Source organism: Sinocyclocheilus grahami, unplaced genomic scaffold (genome assembly GCF_001515645.1).
Source record: "Sinocyclocheilus grahami isolate Dianchi unplaced genomic scaffold, SAMN03320097.WGS_v1.1 scaffold556.1, whole genome shotgun sequence".
NCBI classification, from domain to species: Eukaryota; Metazoa; Chordata; class Actinopteri; order Cypriniformes; family Cyprinidae; genus Sinocyclocheilus; species Sinocyclocheilus grahami.
Genome location: NW_015505735.1, coordinates 774,912 through 798,422, shown reverse-complemented (window position 1 = coordinate 798,422; position 23,511 = coordinate 774,912). Strand labels below are relative to the sequence as shown.

The following is a 23,511-nucleotide window of genomic DNA, read 5'->3' as shown; positions in this document are numbered from 1 at the left end:
GGAGATTAATAAAGGCCTCCTGAAGCGAAGCGATGTGTTTGTGTAATAAAATAATCCATATTTAAAACTTTATAAACCGTAATATCTAGCTTCTACTAACTGTCGTATGTGCATTCACGAGAGAGTGGCATTCCAGCGGATGACGTAGGAAGTATGCGTAGCATAAGCTCCGATGAGAATATGCTAGTCTCGTGAGAACCAAGTTTTGTTTACAGAAAGGAAGGTCTCCTCTTTTCTTATATCAAAATCCTCTGTACTTCTAATTCATGACCGGTGTTTTGTTTTGCTCTCTCCGCTGCGCTTCCAAGTTTGGAACACTTCTCACCAGAGCTTACGCTATGCCTACATCCTACGGCATCCACTGGAACGCCACTCTTTAGTGAACATACGTACGACAGTTAGCGGAAGCTAGAAATTACGGTTTATAAAGTTTTTAATATGGATATTTTTCTTACACAAAAACATTGCTTCACTTCAGAAGGCCTTTATTAACCGCCCGGAGTCGTGTGGAGTACTTTTTATGATGGATGGATGCACTTTTTTGGGCTTCAAAATCTCAACCCCCATTCACTGCTATTATAAAGCTTGGACATTTTTTTTATATATCTCCGATTGTATTCGGAGTATTAAGTATTAAGCTGACCAAGGCTGTATTTATTTGTTTATTGTGCTATAGAAAAAAACAGCAATATTGTGAAATATTATTATAATTCAAAATTAATATTTTTTATTTCATTGTATTTTAAAATGTAATTTATTCCTGTGATTGGAAAGCTGAATTTTCAGCAGCCATTAATATATTCATTTTGCGCTAAAACATATTGGTGAAATTAATAGACCGTCTCAAAGAATCTGTTTTTTTTTTTGCTCTTTCAGGTTTTCACAGTTTCCAAGGAGCTGGTTTCTCGTGTTTTATCAAAGATCATTGAGGCTGTAGCTGAAGAAATGAGCCGTCTGATGCAGTGTGTGTCCTCCTTTAGTAAAAACGGTGCACTGCAGGTACAAGTCATCGGGACAGTCAACATTTAATCTTAAGGTGTTGAAATCCACATCATAATTTTTCACCATCATTAATATTTCTCTCTCTAGGCACGTCTGGAAATCTGTGCGCTGCGAGACGCCATAGAGCTGTACCTCACATCAGAGAGTCTGTAAGACATAAACACGTTCAACACAGATGTCTTAATACAATTAAAACCAAAAAGTGTTAGTATGATAATGTGGGTGTGTGATGTTGTCTCATATGTCTCCTCTGTGTCTCAGCACTAGTTTTAAGCAGGCATTGGAAGCTCTACCACAGCTACAGAGTGGAGCTGACAAGAAGTAAGTTATCACAGTTTCAGTCAAATACATGCTGAATGTTATACTTCACACTGAAAAACTTTAACATTTAAACAAATGTTAGTCATCAGAGATGATGATAATAAGAGCTGAGCTCAAATGTCATGACATGACTTGTCCAAGTTACCTTGTTTGGTTCAGTCACGTAGCAAATTAACTCAAAATGGACATTTATATAAATAATTACAATTAATTAAGATTGATTATAATTATTTATATCAGCTGCTAGTAGTAACTGTAGCAGAATTGATATTACAATCAACTAATCTGTTCGTCCAGCGAACATTCAGTGTAATTTCATATCAACTCTTAAGAAATGTTATTTTTCTGGCCACAGAAAATAACTTTCTTACAGTACTAATGCAATAGAGCGTGTAGCAAGATCAGGAATCATTTAAGTAACATTGATCTGTATGCAGTGACAGAATCAAAAACTCACAAATACATACACAGGGAAGTTAAAGTGGATGAATGAAATCGTTTGAGAAACCAGAGAGTGCAGCTATGGAAAATGGGTCAGTTAACCATTGAGCAGAAACCATCAGTTTTGCAATGGGGTCTACAGCTTATACTAAACCTCCGTTTCATTTAGTTATAGTCATATATAGTCATATAGTTATATTGGTGAGTCTCGTACCGGCAGGGATTGTAGGTGGGGGGAGTGAATGTACAGCGCTCTCTCCCACCTTCAATACCACGACTGAGGTGCCCTTGAGCAAGGCACCGAACCCCCAACTGATCGCCGGGCACCACAGCAAAAGTGGCTGCCCACTTCTCCGGGTGTGTGTGCGTGTTCACTGCTGTGTGTGAGCACTAATTCCGAGTATGGGTCACCATACTTGGCCATAAGTCACTTTCACTTCACTTTTTTTTTCTTTTTTTTTTTTTTTTTAATGTATGATACTTGCATTGCCTTGGTCGTTGAACGAGCATCCGGATGCAGTCTCAGATGAAAGTCTTGATGATTTGGCGGTGTTGAAGGATGTTATTCTGAGTCTGTTGCGGTCAGGAGAGTTTTCTCCCAGGTGAAAAGTGAAGACATGGCTGTAGTCGAGGCCCTGGGACTTAATGGTTGTCTCATATGTCTCCTCTGTGTCTCAGCACTAGTTTTAAGCAGGCATTGGAAGCTCTACCACAGCTACAGAGTGGAGCTGACAAGAAGTAAGTTATCACAGTTTCAGTCAAATACATGCTGAATGTTATACTTCACACTGAAAAACTTTAACATTTAAACAAATGTTAGTCATCAGAGATGATGATAATAAGAGCTGAGCTCAAATGTCATGACATGACTTGTCCAAGTTACCTTGTTTGGTTCAGTCACGTAGCAAATTAACTCAAAATGGACATTTATATAAATAATTACAATTAATTAAGATTGATTATAATTATTTATATCAGCTGCTAGTAGTAACTGTAGCAGAATTGATATTACAATCAACTAATCTGTTCGTCCAGCGAACATTCAGTGTAATTTCATATCAACTCTTAAGAAATGTTATTTTTCTGGCCACAGAAAATAACTTTCTTAAAGTACTAATGCAATAGAGCAAGATCAGGAATCATTTAAGTGACATTGATCTGTATGCAGTGACAGAATCAAAAACTCACAAATACATACACAGGGAAGTTAAAGTGGATGAATGAAATCGTTTGAGAAACCAGAGAGTGCAGCTATGGAAAATGGGTCAGTTAACCATTGAGCAGAAACCATCAGTTTTGCAATGGGGTCTACAGCTTATACTAAACCTCCGTTTCATTTAGTTATAGTCATATATAGTCATATAGTTATATTGGTGAGTCTCGTACCGGCAGGGATTGTAGGTGGGGGGAGTGAATGTACAGCGCTCTCTCCCACCTTCAATACCACGACTGAGGTGCCCTTGAGCAAGGCACCGAACCCCCAACTGATCGCCGGGCACCACAGCAAAAGTGGCTGCCCACTTCTCCGGGTGTGTGTGCGTGTTCACTGCTGTGTGTGAGCACTAATTCCGAGTATGGGTCACCATACTTGGCCATAAGTCACTTTCACTGTGCAGCTATGGAAAATGGGTCAGTTAACCATTGAGCAGAAACCATCAGTTTTGCAATGGGGTCTACAGCTTATACTAAACCTCCGTTTCATTTAGTTATAGTCATATATAGTCATATAGTTATATTGGTGAGTCTCGTACCGGCAGGGATTGTAGGTGGGGGGAGTGAATGTACAGCGCTCTCTCCCACCTTCAATACCACGACTGAGGTGCCCTTGAGCAAGGCACCGAACCCCCAACTGATCGCCGGGCACCACAGCAAAAGTGACTGCCCACTTCTCCGGGTGTGTGTGCGTGTTCACTGCTGTGTGTGAGCACTAATTCCGAGTATGGGTCACCATACTTGGCCATAAGTCACTTTCACTTCACTTTTTTTTTCTTTTTTTTTTTTTTTAATGTATGATACTTGCATTGCCTTGGTCGTTGAACGAGCATCCGGATGCAGTCTCAGATGAAAGTCTTGATGATTTGGCGGTGTTGAAGGATGTTATTCTGAGTCTGTTGCGGTCAGGAGAGTTTTCTCCCAGGTGAAAAGTGAAGACATGGCTGTAGTCGAGGCCCTGGGACTTAATGAGACCCACACGAGCAGCAACCAGAAGACGAAGCAGAAGATGAAGATCTAAGAGATATTAAAAGGCCTCACTACATCAGTGACCTCCCTGATGTAGTGAGGCCTTTTAATTTCTATGGCGGTCACAGCTCCAGGGGGTCAGTGAGCCAATGGTGACTTAAATTTAGGAGGGAAAGTTCACGACTCTTTGTCTTCGAACATGGTATTTTGCATATGTAACTGGATTGGGTGCTGATGCAAAAACTATTAAAGATTCTTGGAACACATATATGTTGCATAGGTATCAACATATAATATATATCTCATTTAGATAATCAAAACACGAATTCATAGATACCAAACGTGGTATAGGTGAAGTTACACTAACTAGTGGTACTATCATAAGCATGCATAAAACAGTATGCAATATACGAGTAATAATACACACAATGACCAATGATCTGTTTAATTGTGTGTCTGATTTGTCCAGGTGTAACAGTCATCTGAAAGGAACTTCTTGGTATTTAAATTTGTCTCATATGCTATTGATTAATTGCCATGCGATGGACCACTTTTTTAATTTCTATGGCGGTCACAGCTCCAGGGGGTCAGTGAGCCAATGGTGACTTAAACTTTAGGAGGGAAAGTTCACGACTCTTTGTCTTCGAACATGGTATTTTGCATATGTAACTGGATTGGGTGCTGATGCAAAAACTATTAAAGATTCTTGGAACACATATATGTTGCATAGGTATCAACATATAATATATATCTAATTTAGATAATCAAAACACGAATTCATAGATACCAAACGTGGTATAGGTGAGGTTACACTAACTAGTGGTACTATCATAAGCATGCATAAAACAGTATGCAATATACAAGAAGAGTAATAATAGACACAATGACCAATGATCTGTTTAATTGTGTGTCTGATTTGTCCAGGTGTAACAGTCATCTGAAAGGAACTTCTTGGTATTTAAATTTGTCTCATATGCTATTGATTAATTGCCATGCGATTGACCACTTTGGGGGGTGTAAATCATAAATCACTGAGCAAGTCCTGATAATATAGATCACTTCAAGGTATGAAACTGTTAAAACTACTGGGCAAGCAGATTCCATTGTGATTGATTTGCATTCAAAGTGGGCTGCCTTAAGATACTAAAGTGCAAATGACTTGTAATAGACTTGGAAGCATCCATTTGAATGGGTTGAAAGTTTTAAACCGATCAGTAATGTTTTGGATCGTATGCCATCATTTTCCAGCCAGAGTGTGTTTATGAATTTATAGCTGTTATGGAGAAAATACATTACCAAATATAACTGAAAATAATAATAAAAAGTACTTTACTTTTACGTTTAAGCAAATACATATTTTTAACACATACACTAACATTTAAAGTTTGGGGTTGGTAATGTTTTTGAAAGAGGTTTCTTATGATAACCAAATACTGTGTTTATTTGATCGAAATACATTTATACTATCATACATTATACTATCATCAATACTACTGTGTCAATATATATTTAAAAAAATAAATGTAAATTATTCCTGTGGTGGCAAGGCTGAATTTTCAGCAGGCATTACTCCAGTTTTCAAGCATCACATGATCCTTCAGAAATCATTCTAATATGCTTATTTCCGGCTCAAGAAACATTTATTATTATTATCAGTGTTGAAAACAGCTGAGCTGCATAATGTTTTTGTGGTAACCATGACACATTTTTTCAGGATTTTCTGGTGAATAGAAAGTTAAAAAATAACAGCTTTTATTTGAAATAGAAATCCTTTTTTTAACAAGGTACACTCTTAAAAATAAAGGTGCTTCAAAAGGTTCTTCACAGCGATGCCATAGAAGAACCATTTTTGATTCCACAAAGAACCATTCAGTCAAAGGTTCTTTAAAGAACCATCTCTTTCTTACCTTTTTATAATCTGAAGAACCTTCTTTCGCCACAAAGAACCTTTTGTGAAACAGAAAGGTTCTTCAGATGTTAAAGGTTCTTTATGGAACCATTTAGACAAAAAGGTTCTTCTATGGCATCGTGAAGCACCTTTATTTTTAAGAGTGTACAAGTCTTTACCCTCACTTTTAATCAGGTTAATGTGTCCTTGTTTTAAAAAAAAGAATTGAGCGGATTGTCCTGGTACAATAGTGCAATAAGTACAGATATCAGACATATTTAAAATAACTACAGATGTTTAATGATAATTTTGTTTATTGATGTTAAATTTGGCTTGTTTAATAGTTTCCATTTTTTTCTAATACATCTCTATCTCTCTCTTTTTTCTTAGACTCTTGGAGGAGCTACTGAATAAGTTTAAGAGTAGTATGAAGCTACAGCTTAATTGCTTCAAGCCTGCCTCTTTTCAGCCTGTGAAGCGATAAGCCTTCACAAATCCCCAACATTTCAACAGCGCCTCTGAGTTGTAACACTAAGACACCATTTCAGTTTTAAAAACCATTCAAAAGTCAATTTAGTGCCACTAATATACCATTTTCTACTTGCTGAATTACACTTGTTTTCTTGTGAGCATGTAGTGGCCTGTTGATAATTAACATGCTCATTAATCTGAAAAGTTGCACTGCCTCTTTGTCCAGATGCAGATTAAAAGCCTAAATAAAATTGTGCTCTTGCGCAGTGGGTTTTCTGCAAATGTTAATGTGCAAGACAGTTGCTAGAGTAATTGCAAGATATATGTTTTTGTGAGTGTGAGAGTGAGTTTTCCTCTTAGTTAGTAGAGGAAACTGTTGAGTTCTGAAATGACTCTTTTTATCAAGAGAGTCGTTTTGTGTTGAAGTCTATTATGACCACACGTCAGCGATTCATGCACACACCCTGTCTAGTGTCAGACAGAAAGATGCACACCCTGCCCCTCCTCGGCAATGCGGGGGTAATTTTACCTGTCCCAGGAGGAAGTGTTCAGTATTGGGAGGTGTCCTTTACTGTAAACTGCTATTAAATGCTGTGTAACCCAGCATTGGCATGTGGTTTAGGAGTTTACTATATAACTGACTAGAAAACAAGATGAGTTGAAAGTTCTCGCAGGCTGCCAACATGCCATCAGAAACTCTCCACAATGATCTGAATATTTGTTTCTACTTTTGTCTCATCATAACTCATTCCGTTATTTTCCCAACACTCAGTGTTGTTTGTTGATATCTATTCTTCTAAATTTAGAACGCTTGACACCCACTCATTTAAGGGAAGCAATTTGACAGAACAGCGTCAAAGCCTCGTGCGGCACCAGGTGAAAGAGTGGGTGTATTGATCTCAGGCTGTACAGCTTAAGGGAAGTTTTTAATGATTGCACCTTTCCGCTCTGTAGGCAGCGGAAAATGATCCAAAACATGTTTATGTGCTAATGTGGAGCCGTGAGTCCATAAACAGTGGAAAACTCGAAGAAGTTTTGTTTATGTAAAACATCTCGAAAGTTTCTCAGGATGTCCCATGCATCCCAAAGCTAACAATCCCGTACTATAGCATAGTTTCAAGACCTTTTGACCTAATTAGTTACTTTTCAAAGAAAATCAGAATTTTACGTCGTACACAACATAGTTCATTATAGCTTTCAGGGCAACAAAACAACAACCAATGAGACATTCTGGCTGTTTTCATTGAGAAGAAAGAATAAATAATACTTCTGTCAGTCTGCCTCTTCCTCTGTGATGTCACCAAGTTAAGACTGCCCGCACCATCCTGTCTCCAAACCACAAACACCATCCTGTGTGTGTGCTGTCATTCGCTTACACACACCATCTTATATTCTCTGCAGATAACATATTGCTTCTGTTCAAGGTAAACGAGGGCTTGTCGTCCCACCAGATCCACACACGTTCGTGGGGATTCCAGTGTTTATAGTGGGGGCTAAAAGTATTCCCCTCTTGCATTTTACAAAGGCTTAGCTTAGTTAACCACAGTCAGCCCACCATTGATGGAGAGACTCCACTTCTGTCGTTTTAGAGATAGTTCTCTCCAGTAGAAGTGAAAATTAACTTCAAAGCAAAATTAGTGGAAAGAGAGTAAAGGAGCGCTATAATTTTGAGATTGACTACTATTCAAAAGTTCAGGGTAGCTAAGATTTTTTCATGTATTTGAAAGAAGTCTCTTATGTTCACCAAGGCTGCACTTATTTGACCCAAAATATAGTAAAAACTTTAATACATTAAGTATCATTTGCACCTTTTTACAAAGGTGTGTTTGAACTAAGAAACTGATGTTTCTTTCAGGCTGTAGATCTGCTGAATATCAAATGGTACCATAGCTTCATGTTTTTATTTCTCTTCTTTTTACTGCCTAAGCTTTAACCCTTTTCCTATGCCAACTGTATGCGTGTGTATGTGTATGTTAGACTAGTTTAAGTGTTTATGTAGTTAATAAAGTCTTACTTGTATCACGCTTGAGGTTGTTCATTGTTTGCTCATAACCGCAGTCCCTAATCATGCAGATTTTTGCTACATGCTCTGAGGAGTATTGTACAGTAAGAAAGTTATTTCCCTTAACCAGGAAATTAACGTTCTTAGAATTGACAGACAGTTGACCCTGAGAGGTCAAGTAAATACTTACAGCGGATCTAAATATTTATAATTAATTATGACTAGTTATGATTAATTATTCATATTTCCCCTTTGAGCTGATTCGCTACAATTGTGAAATATTATTACAGTTTAGTATAACTGTTTTCTATTTGAATTCATTTTTAAAATGTAATTTATTCTTGTGATGGCAATTCCAATTACTCAAGTTTTTAGTGTCGCATGATCTTTCAGAAATCATTGCATTATGTTGATTTGGTGTTGAAAAATTTCTTATCGTTAACTATTGAAAACAGTTGTGCTGATTAATAATTTAGATGTAATTTTTACCCTGTACAGGTCAGGAATCAAGAGCACATACACTCAGTTTTTCACTTTTTTTATTAAAACCAAAGGTGGCATCAATTTTGAGGCATTTTGAGCATCTCAGTAACAAAAAAAAGCTAAAGTAGTAGAATAAAAAAGTAGACAATTTTGTTATAATTTTACCCAAACATGTTTATAAAAGAACTGCAATTCGAAAACTGAAAGGTTATCACTTTTTCCCTAAATGCGTAGCCTTTGGATTTTTATATTCTGAATGCAGCTCAATCAAATGTAACAAGAAGCAATGAGTCACAGCTAATATTCACACTTTACATTCTGTTGTCATATCAGCAAACAGCCCACACATATATTGACATAATACAATCATTCATCCTTGTGAGTTTTACACAGATTTGCATCATTCTCAGTATTAAACATGACAACAGTCTTGCATTTGATGTTGTCTGTTATCATTCTAGATTATCCTGGTGGGATTCAGCTCAGTTCTAGTGTCCCGAAAGGCTCTAGGTGCACAGCAGAATGGGTTATTACTTAGTCCTGGGTTTTTAAGTTTGAGATTTTTCACTGTACATATTTAAAAACCCTGGGTTAACATTCCTGTTTGCATATTGATTGGACAAGTATGGCACTTGGTGAACTTGTCCATCATCTGTTCATAAGCAAAGCTTTGTAACCCTGAGTTAAAAGTGGTGCTAACCCCCTTTGCAAATTACAAGTGTGAAAGTAGCTTAACCCAAAAATGAAAAGTCCGTCATCATTTACTCACCCTCATTTCATGGTAAACCTATATGGCTTTCTTTCCTCTGTGGAACAAAAAAGCATAACATTTCAGAAATGTCTCAAAGTGTTTTATTTTTTGACCATGCAATGGAAGTCACTGGGTTATTTGGTTCCCAATGTTCTTCAAAATACCTTCTTTTAACGGAGAGGGATATCAAATGAAATAAACGCTTAGATTACCTGCCATCATCTAACGCTCCGTTCAAATCTTTCTAAACACAATTTAATAAAGCAGCAGTCACTCCAGACTTTGAATACACAGAATTTCTACAGACACTTTAACGGCTGTAATTTCGTCTTTTTAAAAATCATAATTCAACATATATCAAAAATGTTAAAATATGCAGTCTGCTCCACATGTAAAGTTCTTTTAATTCAGCTAAGAGGACACACCATGATTTATCATTCTTCTATTGGTCACACGTCTTCACGTGATACAAATTCGCAGGTCAGAGTTTACCAAACTTTCTTTTCAATCTGATCACTGAAATCATCCAGATGATCCTCAAAATCATTATCAGAAATATCAATAATTAAAGATCAATCCAGCCTGTCACTGTCTCTGTGTGTTTATGATTATGTACCTGAGAGGGCCATAGCCTCAGCAGATCTCATGCTGGTGTCCAGGGTTAAGGGTGACAGCTGTGGATCAGATGCATTGCAACTGTAGAAAGAGCCACTGAACTGGTACCCTGCACATACAGGAATATGTCAATGCAACTGCATGCTACCTGAACTTACAGTAATTGTACTTGCTCTCTCAAACACACAAAGTACCAGGGTCCCAGCGTGAAGTGTAGGGGCTCTGGCTGTAAGAGATCTCAGAGAGGGTGGAGTAATCCCTCCATCCTCTGTCTGCTGGAGAAAGATAGTTGCACACCTGTAATGACAAGCACATAATAGTGATCTGAAGTGCAAAGATAGGAACACCCAAAGCAAAGATGATGTTTGACTCTAACCTGAGATGGTGCTGGTGGATAAGGTGGGTGTATTGGATAACTGGGTGAGCTTGCATTGGACTGTGAATCTTCAAGAGATCTGGATACTGCAACATTTAAATATGAAATATTTTAATTGCTTTTGATCAGATATCTAAAGAAGTATTTATAAGACAAATGGCAGCAAACAGCTGTTCTACTCTGTTTGATGTCATCTGATGTTTTTCTCCTCCCTTGCCTTTTTTGGATCCCACCGGAACAATCTTATACACTTTATAGGGGTCTGATATGTCAAGCTGACTGCGCTCCACAAGCTCCTCAAAGTCATTGCTCTTGTTAAGAGCACATCGAAGACGTGTTTTCCAAGTTGGTGGGTCAAGTTTGTCGATACCCTCCCGGTATTTGCCTTTGAATAGTGCCCAAGCCTGCAGAAAAGTGAGCAAACCAAGAGGCCAACATATGGGTTAATAAACCATAAGGATGTCCATAAAAAGGAGAAATATTTAAAGAAATCTAGTTTAAAATACATGTGGCAAGTTCCAAGAAAAGTAACCTTTGTTTTATGCTGGTTTCATAACTTTTTCACAAAAGTTTTGATTTACTGATTTACAGATTTACAGATGTGGAGTGGTGTGACCATTGTCCTTCCTTCCACCTTGAAAACACAACTTAATTTGTTGCTTTCAAATTTTTTCAAATATATTTTAGTGAGGTTTTGTTTTTTGTTTTTACAAAAACTGAATTTTTGAGTCTTGCAAATCAAGTTTGACCTGAAGAAAAAAAAGCACTTTCTCATAAAAAGTGCTATATATGTGATTATGCAAACACTACGTTATGATTTCAGCCTTTTTATGACATTTTAATCCAAAACAGTTACACCAGATATTAAAATTAATCGAACATATCGAGGTGAGGGAACTTGTAACCTTACTTTACCAAAAGAAAAATCAACTATTTTCTAAACAATTATAATTTAAATAAAATAATGTTGAAGAGCTATATATGAATATTATTTTAAGCTATCAATCATGGGAACCAGTTAACTTTTGATGTAAGACATAAAAGCCTGTGATAAATCGTTACATGGCAGACAAAATCTTTTTTATCATGCCATCATCATCTGTTTTGATGAATGAAGGCTACTTTTCAAAAGACTTATATAGATTGAATTATTATTATTATTATTATTACTATTACCCTTGTCCCAGATCCAGACATTCCAATAATGAGAATTCATTATCTAAAATATGAGTTCTTACATGTTTTAAACTATAATCCAAAATAATAATAAATCACTTTAATTAGCCTATTTATTAGATTACATTTTTTTACCCCTCATATATTTGAGCTAAATAGCAAGGTAAACAGAGTAGTGTAACAACTACAAAGTATAACATATTTAGATTAAATAAATTTAGTTTTTTAAGTTAAGTTTAGCATGTGCAGGATTATGATGCATCAGCCAATGCTTTATAGGAAATAAATATGCTAATTTAGTTGTTATTACACAAAATGTCAAATATTAAAGGAGGGGTAAGATGGCCCCTACTGGGGAAGTTGTTCCCCCACCTGAGGTAGCCTAACTTTATCAAGTGTTATTAATGTAAAATACTAAATCAAATTAAAAAATGTATTTTGACAATTTAGCGAAAATGTTTGAAATGCACATCTAATTCATGGAAATATTAAATAATAATAATAGCCTAATGTTAAATAATAAGCCCACGAATTACAATAAGTATTACATTTTAAAATAATAATAACACTATAACAACATGCCACTTGGGTCCTTAAGTGCCAATTCTGGTCTAATTTGATCTTTTTCCTTTAAAATAAAAACTATAATTTTATTGTGCGTCAATAAACTTGTATTTGAACAGTTAGTGGGCGGATTAAATAAACTGAAGCGTGTTAAAATCATCCTGGCTAAAAGTGCCCATAGCTGAAGAGAAACAATAACAAGCTGAAGTTTTGTTGTTGTTGTTTTTAACAAGCTGAAGCTCGAGACTGAAACCTCCGACCCTAGTGATGTAATGTAAAGATGGCAGCGGCCTCGCCCAGAGTGGAAGGTAGTTTACACGTTTGTTTGCTTTGATAATTTGTTATTACACTGTAACCTGGAGCGCTCTCTTTGTTATAAAACAGCTGATTAGTTTATATAGGGTTGAATTATTTTATTATTTTCATCAACAACAAAGAGAAACACGGCGTTATTATAAGCGGTCATAGACACGAATAGTAATTCCGGTGTGATGGAGCAACTGGGGATCATGTTAGCTGGGGATGTGTGCGTGCATATGAGCTATTTCACGTCCCATTCCAGCAGATTCGTCTGATAACGATAGATTTTATTTACACTATTTAAAAATAGCAGGATGTTTGCATTAAGTGTAGATAGATGCTATTTATACTTAGTGGAAATAATGGCAGATACTCTACAAAATCACTCATTCCAGCCACCAATCCTGGTTGGGTCAGGCAAAATCATTAAGAATGTACCAACGTCTTTTCATTACAGCTTTGCAGTCGCTTTTGACGAATCTGCTGGAATGGGACGTGAAATAGCTCATATGCACGCGCACATCCCCAGTTAACGTGATCCCCAGTTGCTCCATCACACCGGAATTACTATTCGTGTCTATGACCGCTTATAATAACGCCGTGTTTCTCTTTGTTGTTGTTAATTCTGGGCGGTATAAATGTGATCATATGAGCTCATGTAATTGCGTTAAATTAAACGTTCGACCGTTTAAACGCGGAAGAACAGATGACACAATCAAAGGGAACTTCAGGGATCAGTTTCATTTGTCCCGAGCACTTTGTCAGAATGGCTGGAGGAAAGTGTGACTCTGATAATAATCAAGATTCTGACGACTGCGTGGAAGAAAATTGTATTTTCTGTAAAATCGCAAACAGAGACGATCCATCCACTGAGATACTGGCGGAAGTAAGTACATTTTTATCTACTTGCTTCATATGGCTCAACTGCTTCAAAGGTGAATTAGATTAGCAAATTCGCCCCTCTTTCTAAATATAAAATTATAATAATAGGCCTATATATATATATATATATAAGTTGATTGTAGTCATCAAGAAAGATGAACTGGGAAGGAAATATGATACGCAGGATTGGTTCCGTGTTGCTTCGAGAACCGTAACTTGCTCTGATCCGCGAAGCGCGTTATATAGAGGACAACCCGTTCTCGATGTATTTACTTTTATAATGACATTGTTTAATGAGTAATTTAGAGGTTTTCATTCAAATGACTTATTAAGTAGGAACGTTCACGTTCCGCTTCTGGAATAACATTATTGCCGGTGTTCCGGCGAATTCAGTTCCCCTGTTTCCCCCTCACAGCGCCTGCGCAACTTCGCAGTGTTGCCAAGTCCGCGGTTTTCCAGCGGTAGTTTTTAGCAGCAATTGGGCGTTTCTTTTTTAAATATCCTGGCAACCCTCAAACTTCAGTACTAAAATCATGACTTCATGATTTCGCCCGGGCTAAGCAAGTCAGCGTACTGAAGTTTCAGGGTTGCCAGGATATTTAAAAAAGAAACGCCCAATTGCTGCTAAAAACTACCGCTGGAAAACCGCGGACTTGGCAACACTGCGAAGTTGCGCAGGCGCTGTGAGGGGGACACAGGGGAACTGAATTCGCCGGAACACCGGTGTTGTCTAACTGTGACCAGTCCAGGGGTCGCCCGGTTTTCTGCGGAAGCGGAGCCGAGCGGTGCTGCTGTGAAAGAGGTTTCCTCTTAAGATTTGTTGTTATTTCGACAAGGCTTAAGTTGTTTAACAGAAACACACACACACTAACAATAACAATAACAATCAAATGGAAATGGGCGTCTGAACAAAAGAATGCCCCTAACGAAGGAATTTAACTGTCTAATTGTAATGTATGGTGTTACACTTCATAAAACAGGAAAGAGTTAGAATTAGCAGGAAATCTGACTCTATGTTGCGATTGAACAGGACGTCACGTACATTAATACGTATTTAATTACAAATGATCTAATTACCATGGTGAAATGAACGTTACTTGCAGAAAGACAGCAAAACCACCATAAGCTGACTTGCTTAGCCCGGGCGAAATCATGAAGTCATGATTTTAGTTCTGAAGTTTGAGGGTTGCCAGGATATTTAAAAAAGAAACGCCCAATTGCTGCTAAAAACTACCGCTGGAAAACCGCGGACTTGGCAACACTGCGAAGTTGCGCAGGCGCTGTGAGGGGGAAACAGGGGAACTGAATTCGCCGGAACACCGGTGTTGTCTAACTGTGACCAGTCCAGGGGTCGCTGTTCGGCGGAAGCGGAGCCGAGCGGTGCTGCTGTGAAAGAGGTTTCCTCTTAAGACTAGACAAAACGTCCATTGGACAGGCTAGATGTTGTCACGAGCATCTATTCTAAATGCTTGTATAGAAATGTAAACATTAAGGCTGCTGTTGTTGTCTAATGTGTTACTAATGGTTTCGTTATGAGTTACTGTTTACTGTAGTTACCCGATAATGTTGGAGATCAGTTTGTTCCTTACAAATGGATATGATAGAGTTGGCTAGGGTCACTGAATCTGACAAGTAAAAATTAATTGAAATGCTTTTATAGTAGCTACAGGAGGAAGTGCTTTGAAAAAGAAAAAGAAAAAGCGAAATGCTGTTAACTAATATGGTGACCATATGATTATCAAATATGAAAACGTAAATATAGTCATTTAATATTTATTATAAAATAGTTTGTTGAGGTTCTCAACTCTAATGGCCAAGTTGCATGAAACTGTGCTAGCTTATCTTAAAATAATTTTTGAGTCATATCTTCTGCTATGATCTCAGGAGGCGTGTGGTCATTTTTGATAGTCATTTCACCCTCATAAGTCAGTAGGGTCCAAAATCTGTACATACATATACGCAGTAGTGTGCATGTTAACAAAATAAACACACATCAATCTTAGAATACACATTATAAAGTCATTTACTTACTGTTACAAATTCACAAGGTTCCCCTCTGTTTTCTGTAACATAAATATACAATAATAATCCATGCTTTTATAATACAATTACATAATTAGTATTATATACTGTAAATGTCAAGGTAACTATAAATGTAATGTGATTTTTATTTTCTTACAGGATGAGGACATTGTTTGTTTCCAGGACATTGATCCAGGTGCACCTCATCATTACCTGGTTATACCAAAGAAACATGTCCATAGCTGTTTGTCACTCCAAGCTGATGATATAAATCTAGGTAAGATGATGTCTTTTTTGGATGTACATTTGATTATTAAATTGTGTATCACTGTTTTGTGAATGGCTTTGTATTTGTAGCCAGCAGAGGGTAGTAGCACAGAGAGTATTAAGTATTGAGCCCTGGTTTAATTAGCTTATTATTAGACTGACTATATATTAATTATAGTGATGATATTAACACACAATACAATTACAGTTAACAAACAATACCATATTGATGACTGGGTGAATGTTTCAATTAATTGATTTTGTATAAAACATTTATTTTTATAAGATAGAATATTAACATTCAGTGATTACATGGGATTTTTATATTTTTAATCTAAATGTGATTATCCTGAGCAGTGAAGAAGATGGCAGATATGGGAAGAGATGTACTGAAAGCCAGGAATGTCACAAATTTGGAAGACATCAGGTTTGAAGACAACACTACTATCATATTAATCAAGCATTTATTTGGATGAAGCAGTTATTAAATGAGAATATGACTGTATTTCAGTCTAGGTTTCCATGTGCCTCCTTATATCACTGTTCCCCACCTGCACCTCCATGTTCTAGCACCTTTCAGTCAATTGTTTAAATGGTCAAGGTGCAAGTATACAGCCATCTGGTACCTCACTGTGAGTAAACTGAAAACCTTTCAGATATTTCTTTGATTACACTTGGTTGTATAAGAATTTAAAGTTTTAAAAATGTATAATTGTTTCTCGTGTGTGTGTGTTGTCTTAAAGGAGGAGATGCTGCTTAAGGAACTGATGGAGGATAAAAAAGAAAACAATGGACATGTAACAATTGCATGCTGCCATGTGTAGCTATGTGAGCCTTATTACTGAACAAAAAACTTGAAATCACAAGGCACTTTAGTGAAGATCAGTGGTTTTCATTTTCATATTTTTTATATAATGCTAAAGTATTTTAAAGCATGGGATGGTATTTTTTTAAATTTGACAATTACTATTTATAACTAAAGTGTAATCTAAACAATAATGTCTAATGTTATTAAATGGATGGAAATGTTGATTTTTGTGTGATTGATTATTTATGTTAGTACACATTTTACATGCTATGTTGTGAAAGATTTATCATACAGTGAGCCATGTTTTCTTCAGTGTTCATGGTCATGTTCTTTACATATTGATCAGAAGGCCACATCCTGTCTTTAAGTGTGCGGTTCTTGGTGTGAATAAGCTGCTAAATGTGCCAAAGCACTACACATGCCAGAAACACATGAAATTAAGAAATATTTAAAAACTCAGAATTAATGGACAAAGGTTAAACGGACTTACAGTACAGTCATCGAAACATGGTAGCATGGATCATGCAAATTGTTTTTTTTTTTATTCATTGAAATTTAAAAAAAAATTGACCCTCTAACACTAGCATTTTCTATTGTTTCTATTCTGTCTATGCTTTATTCCTTCTATTTTATATTTATTATTAAAAAAAAAAAGCTTGCTACGTGTGCTGAGGTAGACCATCCGGGACCTGTCACGTCACTTACATATTGAATGAATGAAAACAATTTTCAGGAACAAGGAAATGTTTCTCATGTGATGTTTTATATCCAAATAATTTTTAAATCTATGTGTAAATAATCTATATATATATATATAAATAAATAAATAATTATATAATAACTATATAAAAGTCAAATATATCATATAAAAGTTATAGCTATATAATAGTCAAAAGTCCAGGCACTGTAAAATGTATAGATCAACAATGTGACAAGGCAATCATGTCAACACATTTAGCTTAAATTACTTTAAACCCCTAGACTGTTATTTTGTCTGTTTCCTCATTCTAGCTAAAGCAGACTAAAACGAGTGAAGATGTTTCCTTCATGGTCTCGCAGTAATTTCCCTGTTGTTTCATATGTAAGAAAGTCCACTGTGTGTACAAAAAGGTGAAACAATTGTTGATGATATTGTGTCTATCCCCTTGACCCATAAAGATGAAAGTATTTCATCTTTCCTTTCCTTATGTATTAAAAAATTATTCATTAAAGACTTGTAATGTATTGTTGGTCTACCTATCCACAAGAATATTTTCTGATAATCCAGTATACTAATTTCATTTGAAATACCGTAAAGACCAAACATTTTGCCACATGCAATTAATTTAATAATAAAGACAAAGCAAGTAAATATTATATAAGATCTTTTATTTAGCTGTTTTTTTAATAAACATTGCTTCAGAAAAACAAATTGATTGAAAAAACAGTGATCAACTTGCACTGAAAATATGGCAAAACATGGCAAATGCTTCATATTCCGGATGATTTAATCGAAAAGGGTCTAGAAAGTGCATATTCGACCACATTATAATAATAAGATATAATAATGTAAATTATGTTACTAAATTATAGCATATGCATATCTTGCAATACACAATTTCTAGCATAACAGATTAAAAGCTCATATTGCTTTCCTGTTAACTGTGACTTCAAACACTGGGTTTCAATGTCATTTACAGTACATGTTTACAGGTATCAAGCTGCAAATGAAAAGGCATTTTTATGAAGGCAAATAGGAAGGACTATATGTTTTGAAGTTGTGAAGACTTGTCTCTTTGATTTGTTTTAGTTGTTTAATTTGCTCTCAGATGTGTTATTGTTCACTTCAGTTCAGTAGTATCAGGTTTAATGATTTCTGAGAGAGCTTAGTTTTGAAAAACTATGGTCCATTTCGCTACATATCTCTGGCTACCCATTTTTAAAATGATAAACTGAAAAAAGTCAGTAGATAATGCAGCCCTCCAATGCGCAAGTCCTCACTGTTCACAATCAGTCAGTGTTTAGCGCATGGAAAGCATCCACAGAACATTTTCTTGAATGGGTTGTTATTGTCATGTCTCTTGGCCTGTCCCAGTTTGATAAGGACTTCACCAAGCATAGCATCGGTTTTCTGAACATTGTTTAAGATGTAGTCTGTCATGGGTCCTTGTTCCTCTACAAGCATAGCCACATCCAGGAACACTTCATGAAGGCTCTGGAGTCGGCTTTCTAAATCCAGCAGGTCACGATGTCGGCTCTCAATCTGGTTGAGTGCAGAACGAGCTGTTTTCCCTTCTGACATGATGTTATCATTGAAGATGTTCCACTGACCATTCTCCAGCATCTCCTCGATCTGATCACCTGTCACCTCTCGGCCCACAATCTCCATTTGCCTTTGAATATGACGCTTGCACGATTCTTTGTGATCCATCTCAGCATCATTGTACTCTGTCATTGCGTCTCGGAAGTTGTTGCTTAGGGTGGTGTACTGTGTTCGGGTGATTCTCGCCACAGCTGAGTTGATGCCATGCTCCTCTTCGAGCTTTTTGGTGTGGGCATCCATTTTTTGTAGACGTGCCAGAACATCCTGTCCACGTGTCTTGATGTCACCTACGATGACATTGGCATCCTGCTTTACGTGAGTTGTACGAGTCGGTTGGCTAAGTATACGGGTATTTTGGTCCCTGAGACGCTTCACCTCGAGGCGGATGAGCTGAATCTCACGCCTAGTGTCCTGAGCCTTATCGAGCACAGACTCCATCTCATCACTGTTGTCATAAATGACGGCCTGCTGGCTGAAACCCTCCTCCAGATCCACATTGCTGAAAGAGTCGGATTCCAGCTCCTCTAGATGGCTGTTAGACTCTGAAATGGTCTGAAGATGATCCAGTCTGTCCCTCATGATTGCTAGAAGGGAGAATGAATGGAAAAGGACACTCAGTGCCACCAGACGTGATGGGTAATATGCGATCTGGTGTAGGCTAAACAATCGAAAACAAAATAGCAAAATGATAACGTTCATATTTATCCCTCATATAGCCCTTGTTTTCCGGAATAAAATCATTGTCATTCCTTGTGTACCTTCTGAAACTGACTGTAAAGGGGGGAGATAATACTTCCTTATCAACACTGAAAAAGTCACACGTCTAACAAGTTCATCTGTGAAACTATTTCTGACTGCCGTCACTCACCAAACAAGTTTGAATGGATTGAACTGATAGTTCAGCTTTTGTTTCTTAACAAATGCTGTTCTCTTCAATTATTTTACAACGAAATGTATAAATAAGATACCTAAATATATCCAGCTTTATTCGAGCCACTAAAGCTTTACAATTTACAAATGTGTAAATCTGTCTCTTCTAGCTTCAAAAAATGTCAAATTAAAGATTTAATTAAGTTTTTTAAATTTGACTATTTGTTTCATTATAAAACAATGTTGTATAGGCTACATTTTAAAGCAGGGGTGCCCAAACTCGATCCTGGAGGGCCGGTGTCCATAAGAGTTTAGCTCCAACCCCAATTAAACACACCTGAACCAGCTAATCAAGCTCCCAAGGAATACTAGAAACTTAAAGGCAGGTGTGTTGAGGCAAGTTGGAGCTAAACTCTGCAGGACACCGGCCCTCCAGGACCTAGTTTGGGCACCCCTGTTTTAAAGCTTTTTACATGTTTACACTGACAACATTCAGGCTAAATTAACCATAAATCCGTAAAATAGAAGTGATGAGCTGAAGAAAAAAAAGGTGAAAAGAAAGAAAGAAACTCATTGTCATTCACTACAAAGTGCACTACCTTGTTTTTCCCCTGTTTTAAAGCTTTTTACATGTTTACACTGACAACATTCAGGCTAAATTAACCATAAATCCGTAAAATAGAAGTGATGAGCTGAAGAAAAAAAAAGGTGAAAAGAAAGAAAGAAACTCCTTGTCATTCACTACAAAGTGCACTACCTTGTTTTGTTAGTCCAAAATGATGACCGCTTCAGTCGATGTGTCATCTCAAGGCTGCAGCTCCATCCTCACTGCGCTGCAGCTGTCATTTCATGGGTGGGGAAAGGAATGCGCGTTCCAGGGCGTAACATTGACGCCAAACCTGTTTGCTGAACAGAATGTCAGACGTGTGACTCAGTAACACTTGACATAATCTCGACTGTTTTGCGAAATGGGACCAAGGACGATGTCATCTTCATGTCTTCCATGTCACATAATACATTTAATACAAATTTGTGCAATACTATGGTAGTCTTGAGTGGGACCCTGGCATGCAAAAAGGTTTGCAAAGTCAAGGATTCAAAAGTTTGAGCAACTTTACAGTGTATTGACAGTGTGGAAATAGATTACAGAGTTGACAGAAAGTAGATGATTATTTAACTAAAGAAAATAAATTAAAATCTTCGTCAAGAGTTTCGAATTGATCATTGTTCTTCTTATAACAGTATAATTGTACTAATTATTATACCTAATTATTAGGCTATACTAACCAATTAGTCATAGAATATGCATATTGGTTGTTTATACTAAATATGTCTTGTTTTTTCTTCTGTTAGCCTACGTGGCGGGGTAAAAGATTCGACTTTTCTGTCTATTTTCAAGCCTTTGTCAATAAATCTGTCTATTCTCTTTTAGTTAAACAACACGAACAGCGCAGGTGCAGGAGACTTTAAATGTACATCCAATAACGGGGACAAAAAATGTAACAGTTTGGTTTATTTCAAATAAAATCAGAAGATTGAGTGCACGTGTTGTGTACTTCGGTTCTCATCGCGTCTGAAGTGCTGCCCCCTGCCGGACATACTGGTCTCATCACACCTGACTTGGGGCGGGGTCTGTGTGCTACGTTATCACTCACGTACGGTGTTGGACAAGAAGAGGTGAAATGAGGTAAGTGCGCTTTTTATTTATTGGGCAGACAATAGCTTGATTTTCGTAACATGCAAAGCGGATTTTGTAAGGAATGCACACAGAAGAACATAATTTGAGGTAGGCCACAATGATGATAATGCTCGAATCACAGTATTTGTGTTGCCAAACATTAAACGAAGGTTAGGTTTCATTAAAAAGTGTTTAAAACACGTTCTCCACTGATACGATGCCTATATCAAGTCTGATTGTACGTATTTGGGATATACTAGATTGACGCATTTTTGTAAATGTACTAGGCTAAATCGATAGACTTTTTTTCTTCATTTATTGAGTATAACAAAATAGGCTACAATTAATATTTTTATTTGTCTTCTCTTCAGATTATTAAAAAAATGCACAATGATTGAGCAGAGTCAAATAGAAAACGCAATGAGATTAAAACAAAGCTTATGTTTTTAAACGTGGACCTACAAACAAGTCTATCTTGTCTGACAGGTTTTTAGTGACACAAGTGTACTTTTCCTCAAGTCAGACGTTTTGACGGTTTTTGTGGGTTACGTCTAACAACGAAAATTCTGTTTTCAAGAGTTATTTGTTGTTGTCACCCATAAATAGCCTTCTGTATATTTTACCAGCTGCTGTTTATGTGTGTTCGCTTTGACATGAATTTATAGACGAAAATGTTTTCAACTTTTCAGTCTAATATTCCAGTCATGAGGGACAGACTTGGCCACCTCCAGGCAGTATCACTGTCTAGTGGCACGGCAGCAGAGCATGAAACTGCCCAAGCTCTCTCTCCATCAGAAAACACAGACTGTGATGACCCTCCTCAGGACCCCAGCACCAACCACGACCTGGAAGCTGTCTTTGATGAGGCACTGGAGGCTCGCCGTCAGATTCAGTACATCCGCCTTGAAGTAAAGCGTCTCAGGGATCAAAACTCACATATTTTTACAGGCGCAGTCTGCTCTAGTGCATCTAATACCAGTGACTCCAATGCTATTGCAGCTGACATCAAAACTCGTGGACAGGAGATGCTCGTGCACCTTCGCAAGATGGATTCCCACAGGAAAGAGTTAGAGGAAAAGTATGGCGTCAATTCACCGGTGACAAGAATCGCCCGAACACAGTACGCCATCATAAGCAACAGTTTTCGTGATGCCATGGTGGAGTACAATGACGCTGAGATGAGCCATAGGGAGTCCTGCAAGGCATATATTCAACGGCAGATGGAGATTGTGGGGCAAGAGGTCACAGGTGACCAGATCGAAGAGATGTTGGAGAGCGGTCAGTGGAACGTCTTCAGTGAGAATATGGTTTCAGAAGGTAAAACGGCACGGTCTGCACTCATCCAGATCGAGAGCCGACATACGGAACTGCTACAGCTGGAGAGACGCATTCAGAGCCTTCATGAGGTGTTTCTGGATGTGGCCATGTTAGTAGAAGAGCAGAGCTCAATGATAGACTACATTCACACCAATGTTCAGTCAACAGAGGTGGAGGTCAGGGATGTCCTAGTGAAGCTGGAGCGAGCCAAGAGATATGATAGGAATAATCCATTTAAGAAAATGTTCTTCTGGAAACGATGAGAAGGACACAGATATCACAATGTCAAATAAATATATATTAAGTGATCAGATTTTTTGGTTTGTATTACGTTTTTATATGTGTATTATATGTGTTATTTAGGCAAATGTATATTCATCTGAAGAAAAACAAACACATATCACACTAATTTTGAATATAGACTTCACCCTGAAATAAATCTGTCAGTTTTATAAATATTTCTGTAGTTTGTGGGTTTTTTGGCACCAGAATTTTCTCAAATATGTTCTTATATTTATATTAAACATGCATGTTTGCATCTTGCTGATTTGACAAATAACTCATTTTGTGCCTTTTGGAGATTCAGAAATCCTTTATTTCTGTAGTTTGCACTTTTCAAGTGTTGAAAAGTGCTTTGTATTCTTATGTGAAATGTATCTTGTCAATATAACTACATTTTATAGATAAATAAGTGAGGCATTGGATGACTGGTTAGTTGTAATGGATCTAACTATTTCATGTGTATGAACATCTGTATCAGCTGTATCTCATTCAGTCTGCATTCATTCAAAGTT

General features: G+C 37.1%; 4 protein-coding genes across 5 annotated transcripts in view; 3 read left to right on the top strand and 1 right to left on the bottom strand.

Moving 5' to 3' along the window:
- The window catches only part of LOC107556132 (exocyst complex component 2-like), a 40,447-nt gene extending 32,411 nt beyond the window's left edge, over window positions 1-8,036 (top strand). Inside the window, exons 25-28 of the mRNA XM_016239168.1 lie at window positions 877-999; window positions 1,090-1,151; window positions 1,264-1,323; window positions 6,224-8,036. Of these exons, the coding sequence (XP_016094654.1) occupies window positions 877-999; window positions 1,090-1,151; window positions 1,264-1,323; window positions 6,224-6,317 (339 nt within the window). The 3' untranslated portion in view covers window positions 6,318-8,036. The remainder of the gene's footprint in view (window positions 1-876; window positions 1,000-1,089; window positions 1,152-1,263; window positions 1,324-6,223) is intronic.
- Window positions 8,037-12,947: 4,911 nt separating this feature from the next.
- On the top strand, window positions 12,948-17,103 carry LOC107556143 (histidine triad nucleotide-binding protein 3-like). The gene is made up of 5 exons (XM_016239181.1): window positions 12,948-13,457; window positions 15,635-15,752; window positions 16,100-16,169; window positions 16,254-16,374; window positions 16,486-17,103. Exons 1-5 carry the CDS (start codon window positions 13,278-13,280, stop codon window positions 16,564-16,566), a joined length of 570 nt encoding a protein of 189 aa, XP_016094667.1. The 5' UTR covers window positions 12,948-13,277; the 3' UTR covers window positions 16,567-17,103.
- Window positions 17,104-17,997: 894 nt separating this feature from the next.
- Window positions 17,998-20,809, bottom strand: LOC107556142 (syntaxin-11-like). The gene is made up of 2 exons (XM_016239179.1): window positions 20,480-20,809; window positions 17,998-19,436 (listed from the first exon to the last, which is right to left on the bottom strand). The coding sequence occupies exon 2, from the start codon at window positions 19,429-19,431 to the stop codon at window positions 18,544-18,546; it is 888 nt and encodes a 295-aa protein (XP_016094665.1). The 5' UTR covers window positions 19,432-19,436; window positions 20,480-20,809; the 3' UTR covers window positions 17,998-18,543.
- Window positions 20,810-21,336: 527 nt separating this feature from the next.
- On the top strand, window positions 21,337-23,143 carry LOC107556141 (syntaxin-11-like). Of its 2 annotated transcripts, none has more exons than XM_016239178.1 (2): window positions 21,337-21,409; window positions 22,090-23,143. In XM_016239178.1, exon 2 carries the CDS (start codon window positions 22,105-22,107, stop codon window positions 22,978-22,980), a length of 876 nt encoding a protein of 291 aa, XP_016094664.1. In that variant the 5' UTR covers window positions 21,337-21,409; window positions 22,090-22,104; the 3' UTR covers window positions 22,981-23,143. The 2 variants fall into 2 exon arrangements, with proteins under 2 accessions (XP_016094664.1, XP_016094663.1); XM_016239177.1 differs by lacking the exon at window positions 21,337-21,409 and adding an exon at window positions 21,417-21,508.
- Window positions 23,144-23,511: the final 368 nt, after the last annotated feature.